We start from the raw sequence: 12,815 nt of genomic DNA, 5'->3' as shown, positions 1-12,815 counted from the left end.
TCTCTTTCTCTTTCTTGTTTTCTCTCTTCCCTTGATATCCATAACTAACTTGTTATTATTATGTACTATTATCAGAAGGGGTTATGTGGAGATTTAGTATTTTCATAGCTGACTGGTAGGTCCTGGGTTCGAATCTCGCTAGGCCATGGATGCGCACTGCTAATGAGTCTCACAATAGGACGAAACGGCCGTCAAGCAGTGCTTCCAGGCTTTCCATGGTGGTCTAGCTTCAATTGACTCACGCTTTCAACTATGATTATTATGTACATTGATGTTTAATCTTGAATCGAAAGTTTTTATGAATAAATGTTCTATATCGAAATCATTGCTACCAATAATATTTTTTAAAATGTTATCTTGGAGATTAGATTGGAATTGTCATTTGTCTGTTGATTTGAGTAGCTTTTTTTACAAGCGAAACAAAAATATACATCTCATTAGATGTTAAGTGGTTGGAAGCAGTAGACAGATAACCCTGGGCCTAGGTTTCGTGCTATCTGGCACCAGTCAGCATGGTATACCTGTAATCTGGTACTCCCTGAGGGATTTGATTTTGTGTCACTCAGCTTTACAGTCTAAGGCATCACCACTGAGCTATTCGAGTGACAACTTACCTTCTGTAGGACTCAGATATTTACAATTGTTTGACCTCTGAGTAGTGGCCAATATGTCATGTTTTTCAAGTCCTTTTAGTACTGATTGAATTCTATCGGTTAAGTTACAATGTGCCCACTGGTCCAAGTAACTCAACATTGAGTCCACTCAGTTTAGATGTTATGTAATTGACTTAAAAACCTCAGACCTAGGTTTCGTGCTAGTTGTCAGCAGGGCATAACCTTATGATAAGTGCTAACTAACAAGAAACCGGAATCAAAGGTATCTTGACCACTATCTCCAACCACGCTTAACATCTAAACATTATTCAAAATTGAATATTGACAACAGAATAAATATAAATCCCAAATTATACATTAGAATCATACGAGTAATCAAGTTAAAAAATGCAGGAAGAGAGAAAATGAAACCTGTATGTTAACTTATATATTATCTTAATTGATTACATAATAAATGAATGTAACTCTATTTATAAACGTTGAATAGATAACTTTGTTATATTTTTATAAACCTATCATACTAGTCAAGCTCGTCTGTTTCCTGATTCGATCATTATGAACCATGGACTTGAGGAAACCCTACAAGGAAAAAAAAGATGAAAAATTTAGTAAGAGTAGTCGACATCAAAAATCCATTTTGATAATTTCATTTAAAATGAACAGTGAACATAGTGTCTTGTATATTTACAATATCCTAGTGAATAATGGAGAATATTTATATCCGAAAGTGAGGATTCTATATATCTGTATTCTCTGAAATGAATGGCTTAGTTGTAGAGCTTCTACTGTCTTTCTAGATAACATCATATATCTCATAAAGAAATGAGCAATTACGATTCTCTCCACGATGACTTAGAAGTTCATTTGCTGTTGTCTGTGGTCATACGACTGTTCTTCGAAGTGTCTTCTACCATGACTTGATCACTGAACTCGGAGTTGTTGACCTTTTTTCTCAATAGCTGATATACTCAGCTCATTTCTTTTTGTATATTGATTGATGCATGAATGAAGTAAATGACTATCACGCAAATTCGGACAACAACCACTTAAATTCCAGACCAAAATAACAAGAAGTTAGTCATGTATGAAAAAATCTTAATAACTTAATTCTTTCTGAATTATATGATAAAAATGTTATATAGATAGACAGTGAAAGTTTCACGATTAAACAATCTGGCTCAGAGAATACAACATCTACAAAAATTTAGCGAATACAAGGACATATCACAACTTCGGTGTGATTTTATTTCTTCAGACAATAAATAACTTTAATAGTTGAATTCATAAGTCGATCTAAGCTAAAAAAAAAACCCATTAAAAACCTGGAAGCACTGGATGGCCGTTTCGTCCTAGTATGGGACTCCCCACCAGTGCGTATTGTTTATTTGATCCTTCTAAATCTCAGAATCGTACAACTGAGAAGCTGCTAACGGAGATAAAATAGTTGTGTTACACCTAAGTTTTTGAAAGTCCTCTGGTCGGAACCAATCCGTGGTAAAAATTACTTATATAATTTAAATGCTTCATTTAAAAATACCATGATCAGGCTTGAGGGAAACAATAGCAGGTTATTTAATTTACACTTAACAGTAAAAACATAGTAAGTGATACTTAATACTTCGCTTTAACATAAACTACCGACATAATAATCATTGTCATAGTTATAGAGTTATAATACCGAAATAAGTACCAAAGTACACTTTTTTTTAAACATATTCAGCATCTATTATCCAGTATTCATTGAAGTGCATTTATGCCAGAACATACACAACCCATTCACATAATTTTAATCTGTATATTTATACAACAAGAACTAAATAACCATATGAAGACAAACATAAAAGAATTAATTATTTACCTTAAATAACGTGTACATAATTTAGTGTCAACACATATTCAGAATTAGATCATTCATACAGAGTGAATAATAATCACGATCGTAATCAAACCTAACAACTAAAAGGCAATAACAGAAATGTCTGCTGAATATGTACACATGCCAATAGAGATCGAGCAACTGCAATCGTGAATAGGAACAACTAGAAAGTAAACACTCACACAAATAACTTCACATCCAGTGAAAACATTAGTGGCTATACTAGCTCATTAGATTAGACGATAACGCGTTGGTATTTGAAGCGATAAGAATTGGGTTCAAGTATCAATATAAGTATGAAAAAACAGTTGACTAGTCCTAAAAACGGAGCAAAATGAGTTGGCCATTCCTAGATACATTTAAAATACTACTAAGAATTGCATTCAGTGGTATTGAAAAATTAAGAAGTACAAAAAAATTTAAACTTATTCACACTAATTTACCCATTTCTTTTATTAATAAGTGATCTGTTGCCAAGGTTGCGAATAAACCATAGAGATTAAATTCTGAATGAAATAGATATGGTTTAGCACATTTATGCATCACTAATTTTGGCGGTAATCTATTTAATGAAGTAAATGTTGCACGTAAATATTAATTTTATATATGAAGTAAGATATAACAATCAGTAAATATTTGTGTGCAATAGGTCCCCTTCACAAATTGAAACAAAGCAGGAACGAATATATGACATATCTTAACTTTTTACCTTTGGGATGAACGGTTGAGATCATTAGCCAATATTCATAAATTATATCTTGTAGTGCCGTGCTTCAATAATAGTTCACTTCGATAACCGTTATTATACCAATCTTAACGGCGTATAAAATCAGAAGGCAAAAGGAAGCGGCAACTACATTTTTATTGATAAATGATGCAGATCAGAAAGCTGTGGTCACATGAGCAAGTGTAAGCGAGCGAAGCAAAGATGATGCATAGTGGAGATGGCTGGGAAGCCAACTCGAGAGCGAAGCGAAAACAGTGCGTATTGGAGATTGGCGGGGAAGCCAACTCACTATGAGCAAGCATTACTCAATATTTATAATCAGACAAAAATGAATGACAGACATATGATGAATAAGATACGAAGTGTGCATACACATGCGCTCATATAAAAAGGTAGTCAAGGTTAATAAGCGAATAAATAACAAGATCAAAATATGACTCATGATGTATAGGAGAATTAGCTTGGCCAGAAGCTAGAATAAAGTATATGGGCTTAACATATAAACTGATACTACAATCTAAACTACAAATATAGCTTAAACAGTGACTGAGACTAAGCTTTAAAAATATTTGGTTCCAGTTCAACAACAAATTATACTGCCGAACTAATTGCCTGATGATTGACGGTCCTTCAGGACCCATTCTTTTCGACATATATGTTGGGAATTTGGAAAGAACAAAATTACTCATCCCGTTAGTAAGTTAGCTATGTTAACTGGTTTTTCATTCAATTTAGTTATCATTACAGATCATAAAGAATTCGACATATTCTTTGTTTCATTTGATCCTTCTACTTGATTATAATATGACAAAAGAAACTGGTTGTATGAAAATTCTTCTTTTCAGCCTGTTATGTTGTCAACTTACTACTCTTTTATTTACCATTAGTTATGTAGTTTGGATTATTCCTTCCATAAAATTAAGAATTGCGGTTGTAGTGTGTGCTACTTATACGGACAGATATGAGTGGTATGTATCAAGAATCGACAGTAGGGTTCCTACTGAAAAAATATAAACATGAGAAGACAAAAAAAGGAAAAGCAGTCGAAGTGGGAACAGGAATGAAAGAAAGGCGGGGTTTGTAAGAGACAATTCAAGAAAGATTTTCAAATGAGGTATTCAATGTAATGTTTCCATATTTTGCAAATGCAGCATATAATTTGCTTAACACAATAAATTGGTTTACTATCCCTGAGTCTTCGTTCATTATACTATGATTGATTTAATGAGCATCACTGATCATTGGTGACTGCTTAGATGATCGTACCTAATAACATAATATTAAATTGCCAACAAAAGTGTCTCAGTGAGTCGATTCAAAAGTTATTCAGAACTATACAGCTTAAATGATGCAATACCTTGAAAAAAAATAAATAAACATAAATCTTTACGGTAATCAATTTCTAGTCATGAACAATGAATGGACATGTAAATTTATTATCTGTCATACTACAAATAAACCAGTTGAACAAATTCCAAATTATTTACAAAGTACATAATCTGAATTAACACTTATTATGATAATGATTAACTATTTAATAGCTTAATTCTTCCGTCAACATGATGTTGTTCTTTTCAGGAACTATCTATACATGACTATGAGCTTTGACCTCTAATACAAACATTGAATCTTAAACAACAATGATATGGTGATTTCTACCCACTAAATTAGATCGATATGAACACTATTAATGAGTTAGACGTCAAAAGAATCACATTTTTATTTAATACTTAAAGGGATTTAAGTCCACTTCCAAAATAATTTAGATAATATCCTATTTGAACTACTACTTATATCATTTAGTAATATATAACATAGTCAACTCACAAGAAAGTTGATTCAGTATACAACCCACGTGCGAAATTAAGAAATTCTATTGAATTCACACATTTATTTGGTAAGTTAATCAACGTGTTCGTCTTAAAACAACATTCAGATGCCACTGATTTATGTGAACATTTACCGTCTCCACTGAAAATGTCTATATGAAGTATGAAAAAAACATTACAAATCTATTAAACACAGTTGTTTAATATAATAATTACAATGTCCAGTAACTGATTTGCAAAAGATCTGACTGATAACTATGACCATTCGAATGGTCAGTCTAAGCTAAATTATATCAAAAAGCTACAGGGTGAAAAAGCAACTAATTATGATACATGATAGTAAACAATTATCAGGATCCCTTGCTTGAATAAATTTTCGAGCTGACTGACAATCGTTAACAAAGCAGTTTTGTGTGAAAACTAATAAATCCTATGGAGTTTAAACTCTTTTTACTTAGTGTCACAATTAAATACATTACTTATAAGTTATAAAAGTGACGATAAATCTTTATTTGTTTACTTTTGGTTCTTCAAATGATATTAGTCTCAAGTTATTTTTGGATAATAACAATGATAACAATTATTATTACTATAACTATTTTAGAGGCCCTGTATCTGACTTCAGTTAGATCGTATGCTGATTGTTATTGAAATATACATGCCACCAACCCTTGTATACAATTATCGACTTAATTCGCGTTACGGAATAACGGAATAAAATAAGCCAAATATGAGAATGAACTTTGAATACGTATACTTCATACCCAGACAGCCAATCAGAGAAACGAAGTAAAGGAAGCGAAGTGAAACGAAACGAAGTGACGCGCAGCGGAGAAGGTGAGTGAGCCAACTCTTTTTGACCAAGAGTGGCTCGATATTTACAATCAAACAAAAAATAAGTTACAGACACGTGATGAATAGAGCAAGCGATTACTACAGTCAGGGTTAATAACGGAAGAATCAACAAGGTCAGAATGTAGCTTGAGAAAAACGAATAAATTAGTCTGCCCAGTTGCAAGTATAACCTATGTGGTCTTGACATAGTGCTAGACACTACACTACCATTATTATTATTATTATTATTATTATTATTATCATAAAGATCAATCAAAATTACCTGATTCCCCAACCAATTCAGATTGATCCTTTTGTTTATTAGTTAATACAACTGAATCCGTTTCGTGAAATATATCATTTTTAGGAAGTTCATTAATTAAAGCATTTACAAATTCTATAATAATTTAAGAAAAATAAAAATAAAACGGGCGAGACTAAACTATACTGCCAACCTTTGAACGAATCTTAAATGACCTTGAGAAATATTAGCCAATCAGAAGACAGTATACAGTGAAATATATAATACAAAACTTAAAAATTAAAGGGGATACTGTTCTTTTACATGACTCAAAAAATTCTCAAGGTCAGATATAGGTTCAGAAGTTCTAAAATCATAGTGCATACGGTACAGGAACACATTCATATGGCTCCATAGTAGTCGACCTCTGAAACCATGATAAGATCTCAAAAATTCTTTTAGCCTCGACCACATAGCATCAATGTTGTTGGTATATTGGTATGGTTTACGGTTTAGGGTTAAGGGTGAGACTATAATTTATGGACGACCTTTGAGCGACGCTAGAGTGATCCTGAGAGTGTCAACATAATAATTAAGACCAAATGAGGGTTATAAACCTGTGTGAAGAATTCGAATTATGATTTACAGTTCATGGTTAAGGCTAGCAATTATACTTAGGGTTTTCATCACGAACTGACATCAGCTATAATGCCAAAACTCTATTTATCCAAATGGATAATTGAATTTCGCGCCAAAATCTTATGATCACTTCTCTTGTAGACGCTGAATTATCACGTCTTCCCTAAAATCCGCTGTAAACCGATCGTACGTAAGCATCAGGTACCGAATTTAGCGCCGTGACCTTGAAAACCCGCGAAAGCTTCTGATTGGCTCGGCAGTATAGTTTAGTCTAGCTATAAAACGATCAAACATAACTTGAAAGTAGAAATGAAATTGAAATACACAAAATAAATCTTTATAGGGGTAAACTATTATGGAGTTATGTAATATATTCAAAGTTCTACAAAAAAATTATGATTATGATTATTTTGTATTTGCTTATTTATAAATTACTTTTGACAATGTGAGAGTATTCCACTAGGAAAATCGAAACAAAATAATTGAATAGTTGTATAAAATTCTTCAATAGTAAAATCTAAAGAGTAAAAAAATGTAAGACAGGAATTCATTTTAAACATTACCTTTATCTTTTAGTGGTATAAAAGCATTCCATAAATTGAATAAAAATGTTATACGATTATATGGAATAGCTGATATGTATTTAAATTCTCTATGAATAGTATGTGTCCCATTTATAACATGTTTAAAACTATGAAATAATAATATGTTATTCAAAAGAAAACCCGATGAAATATACTATTTTGATAGAAATAGTCTAACATTTACTGGATCTCTAGATTCTCTTATTTGTAAAAGTTGATTGATGATGTCTTGTAAATACATATTCAAATCATTTGTAGCTAGTTTATAAAATCGAATATATTTCATGTAAATAATACAAAAAAACATACAAAATCGATGAGTTGGTAAATCATCAAGAAATGAATTAGAAAACTTTGATGATGACATAATCTGATACTGGACCAATTTGCTGTAGAATTTAAAAGAAGAAAAAAATTAAAAATATATTTATATATACATAGTAATTCTTCGCTTTTCGAACAGCTAAGATAAATGAAACGGATATCTTCAGTAAATATTAGGGAGTATTCTACTATGTTTGCAGCAAATTTCGCCAATATAACAAAAAATTCATAATAACATCAATAAATTAATCCATAAACTCTCCGAAAATAGTGGGAAACACTGATTACAAAACATAAAATCATGGATCGATCGGAGTTAAACATTAACACCGTTGAATGCTGACTCAGTGGTCTAGAGGTTCAGCATTTGTGCACGAAACCGAAGGTCCTGGATTCAAAACCCACGTGAAGGATCGTGGATATGCACTGATGAGAAGTCCCATACCAGGAAGAAACGGTCGTCTAGGTCTTTAATGGTGGTCAAGCTCAGATCGACTCATGAATTCAACTATTAAAATGAATAGTAAGGTTTGAAATCTACTTCATTGATTTAAATATGTCAAGAATCTACTGAGATGATTTTCCGGAGACACTTTGATTCAAACAGTTATTCTGATCATAAAAAACTTCATTAGAAAATTTCCGAAAACCAAGGAGTAGTGAACAGCTGGATTTTCATAATTTGGAATGCTTCTATGGTGTGCTTATATTCACTATTTATCATATACAAACACGAAGTTTATTACTATCCATTCTTTTGTTATCTAAATTATCATACGCCTTCATTCATTTTCCCCGTTAATCCCTTGAACCGATGTACTGTTGTTCTAGGACTTTAGATAGTTCCATTCGGTTGCCTATACAGATACCATTAACACGTAGTCTGGCATAGACGTGTATTGGCCCGATTTCCTGGAACTCCAGTAGCATATTGGGACGAAAATAACAAGAGAGCTTGAAATAATGCAGTAGCAATGCTAAAGAAAAGACAAAACCTTGCAAGTACGCTTTGGAAAGAGAGATCGGAAACGTATATGTGAATGGAGATTGAGATTCAAGACCAATAGAAAGATAGAGAGTGAATGTATTTCAGTCAGTTTGGATGGTTCTGTGCCATGTCGCCCAAAGTCTTACTGGTTGATTTTATCTGGCCAACCAGAACTAGGTAGTCCACATCTATCAACATGGCTTAATCCAATATTCAGTGATTTCGTAGACTGATTCCATGTTTGATTTGGTCGTCTCTAGCTTTCTTTTAACCTAACTCTGCATCAGCAGGCACCGTTTGTCAAAGTAGATGGCTGAGTAGAACACGTAACACGTGTCCTATCCACTTCAGTTGATGAAGAATTACTATTTTATCAACAGATTTGCCAACTTTGCTAAGTATTATTCGCACAACTTCAACATTACTCACTCAATCGTTCCACAATACGTGTGCAAAGCTTTGAAGACAACTAAAATCAAAATTGATATAATCCCTTTGATGCCAAAATTAATGAATATTCTAAAGAGTCTGTTGAAACGTGAAAATGTTTGAAAGATTTTCTACAAGTAATTTAACCAAGTATATTTATATTCCACTTGAGCCCTTTTTCTGAGAGCTAGTGAAACTACACAGCTGTCCAAACAAAAATTGATGGTGACGGTTTCTGTCGCTTAAAACGCCTGTTGAAAGGTAGATATATAAGTACTAAACTGCATTCAGTAACAAATCCAGACAAGTATTCGTTTCAAATTAAAATAATATTGCGTCCAAACACTTGACGTCAAGTCCAGAAGCAAAAATAATAAACAGATCTCAATAAGCAGCATTTCTATGCATTTCTAGTTCCCTGATTTTCTAGGATATATATCTGCATATATCAAAAGTGTTTCAGTTTCAGTTTGGAAAGGACAGGAGGCTTGATGGCCTGTGTTAGTCCTGGCAATGATGGTCTCTCAGCTGATCCAACTTTCTTTTGAAGGAGTCGACGGATGGAGCCTCAACCACGTGCTGAGGTAATGAATTCCACTCGTTGATTATTCGATGGGAAAGTCGGTAGTCAGCTGATAAGTAATTCGTTCGGGGCTTGTGAACTTTTTTGGAGTGTCCTCGTAGATTTTCTGTTTTGGAAGACAAGAAAAATGAGGGTATATCAGGTGCAAATTTGTCATTAAGCAATTTGAAAACTGTAATCAAGTCGCCTCTGATTCTTCTATATGACAGCGGGAATAGGTTTAGCTTGGTCAGTCTAGTACCATACGGGAGCTTCGCTATTCCGGGAATCAGCCTAGTTGCTGTTCTCTGAACCCTTTCCAAGAGTTCACTGTCCTTTTTTAGGCAGGGGCTAGCTGCTTGTATGCAGTACTCAAGTTTAGGGCGTGCGAACACTGTATACAGAGTCAGAAACGTTTTAGCGTCAAGATGATTAAAAGCCCTGCGTATGGACCATAAAGTCCTAAAACCTTTGGCGGCTATTGCACGGCAGTGTGCAGTAGTCTTTAAGTCTTGACTAACGATGACGCCTAAGTCATTGTGTGCCTGAACAATAGGTAACTCAGTGTTATTCATCGTGTATGTATCTGTACCCTGGTGGCCAATATGCATCACAATACACTTGGAAGTGTTTATCGGCAATTGACAGGTTTGGGACCATTCAGATAATCTCTCCAGGTCATTTTGAAGTTCTAAGCTATCGCCCTTGCTTTGTATCGCTCTCCATATCTTGATATCATCAGCATAGAGTAAGACCGATGACGATAGTAGACGAGGGAGATCATTTACGTACAGGAGGAATAACACTGGCCCCAAAACTGTACCCTGGGGGACTCCACTAAGCACAGTTTCCCAGCTAGACAACTTGGAGTTCACCCTTACTCTTTGTCGACGCCCAACTAGGAAGTCTTTTATCCACATCAATAGATTGCCTCCAATCCCGACATTCCTTAGCTTATATAACAGCCGGTTATGCGGAACTCTGTCGAAAGCTTTGCTGAAATCGATGTAAGCTACGTCTATAGGTAATTTTTGGTCCTTAAGAGCGCACCAGCTTTCACGAGCGACTAATAAGTTTGTGAAACAAGAGTAACCTGTTCTAAAACCATGCTGCTTTTCGGAGAGGATCCGGTTTTCATCGAGATACTTTAACAGTTCCTCCCGAATAATCTTTTCTAAGATTTTAACAACCACACTAGTTAGGCTAATGGGTCGGTAATTCTCAGGCTTATGTTTTGTACCTGTTTTGAAGACTGGACTTACTATGGCGTTCTTCCAGTCTTTTGGTAGACGACCCTGGGTTACGGATAGATTAAAACATACACTTAAAGGGTTCGCAACAAAGTTAGCTAATTCCTTTAGTAACCTAGGATGCAGTTCATCGGGTCCAGTGGATTTACCTATGTCAAGCTTAACTAGCAGACCAAAGACATCGAGTTCTTTAATGGTTACGCTGTCCAGTGCTTGTGTGGGGGGATTTTCATGGGCTGGTGAGAAGGGTGTTTCTATGGTGTATACATCGCTAAAGTATTTAGAGAATACTTGAGCTTTGCCAAAGTCGTCCTCCACTAGTGATGTGGCAGTACTGTCTCCCCATAGTGAAGGAACATTTCTTCTTCTTTTTGTCCTTTGGTTTATATACGAATACAAGCGTTTAGGGCATTCTATGGATTCCCTAACGATTTTCTCTTCGTACAGCTTTCTGGCCTTACGGAGGGTTGAGGCACAGGTATTTCGAGCCTTTTGATACTGAGATTTTGCCTCGTCAGTCCCCAGTAACCTAAATCTGTCCCACATTTTCCTTCTTTTACGGAGAAGGATGCGAACCTCCCTACTGAACCACGGTGGGGAGTTTCTCGGTCTCTTAGGTGTAGTCCAAGGGATGTGGGGGGCGGTAACTTTTAAGTATAAATTCCGGAATATGTCCCAAGCCGTTTCGATTGATGACTCTGGGTCTATTTTCCAATCTACTGATGATGCTGATTTCATGATGTCTGGTATGTTTGCTTTCCAGACGTTAGGTCTGGATTGAGCTGAAGCGTACTCGTGATCGACAGTTATATGGAAGTCAAAGGTTAAAACTGCATGATCACTTTTGCCTAGGGGTGGCATGTAATCCAGGTTTGCAACGTCGTCCTCATAATGAGTCAATATAAGATCTAGTAGGGATGATGCAGAACCCGGGTCGTACCTAGTTGCATCCTTCACGTGTTGCACTAGGCACATGTGATTACCGCATCAACTAGTTCCTGTTCGAAGGAATTTGCTGACGATTCAGTCCGCAGGTTTCCCCAGTCCACCATGGGTGCATTAAAGTCCCCTAGGATTAGACATCGATCACTTCGTGATAAAGTGTCGAGACTGCTCAACAGGACCTCGTTTGCCTCACAGCTTGGACTGCGATAGATCAAACTAAGTAGCAACTCTTGTCCCCTGCATTTCAGGCGGCAGCTAACTAATTCATACGTCCCACTCTCATGGGATACACTGTCGATAATGGTGAATGGAATAGCATTCCTAATGAATAGAGCTACTCCCCCTCCTTTACGCGTTTGTGTTCTATCGGCCCTTACTAATGTAAAACCCTCGAAATCAAGTTCCCTACTATCTATAGACGGCGTCAGCCATGTTTCTGTGACTGCGATTATGTCTGGCTTAGTTGAGTCAATTTGTACACCTAGTTCCGGTAGCTTATTTAGTAAGCTCCGGGCGTTAGTATAACAGATCCGAAGCCTATTTAGGTGGCCTCGTGCTTCACCCAGAGTGGCTTCGGCATCATCCTCTGTCGAAGCCTCACAACCCGAAAATTTACAATTTTCAGGTCTTTTTCGCCAGCGTCTAATCTGAGCTGTAGTTCCTTTTCGGCTTCCCGTCTTTTAACACGGTCCGCCAACGGTAAGTCCTTACGGAGAAAAACTCCTGAACCCTTTAATTTATGTCCATTTTCTAAGATTAAGTCGCGTTCGTTCGGGGATTTGAAAACGACTTTGAGTAGTCTAGACTGATTTGGTTTCAGATGCGCTAGATTTCCTAGTCTATACACCTTTAGCAAGGTGACTCCGGGGATGTTTTTGGGCATAACTTGGTTGAGTAGTTGTTTTATCAACACAATGTCATGCTCAAAACGAGCTTTCGGTTCTAAGCCGTCACTCTCCTTGACTCTATGGAG

General features: G+C 35.6%; 1 protein-coding gene across 1 annotated transcript; it reads right to left on the bottom strand.

The window, feature by feature from the left end:
• Positions 1-1,027: 1,027 nt before the first annotated feature.
• Smp_149890 (hypothetical protein) lies at positions 1,028-6,256 on the bottom strand (the record flags this gene model as incomplete). The annotated part of the gene is made up of 4 exons (XM_018796570.1): positions 1,028-1,193; positions 2,934-3,052; positions 5,045-5,188; positions 6,216-6,256. 4 exons carry the CDS (start codon positions 6,254-6,256, stop codon positions 1,168-1,170), a joined length of 330 nt encoding a protein of 109 aa, XP_018651699.1. The 3' UTR covers positions 1,028-1,167.
• Positions 6,257-12,815: the final 6,559 nt, after the last annotated feature.

Source organism: Schistosoma mansoni, chromosome 4 (assembly GCF_000237925.1).
Source record: "Schistosoma mansoni strain Puerto Rico chromosome 4, complete genome".
Classification (NCBI taxonomy): Eukaryota; Metazoa; Platyhelminthes; class Trematoda; order Strigeidida; family Schistosomatidae; genus Schistosoma; species Schistosoma mansoni.
The sequence above is the reverse complement of the archived record's forward strand: the minus strand, read 5'-3'. Positions and strand labels throughout refer to the sequence as shown.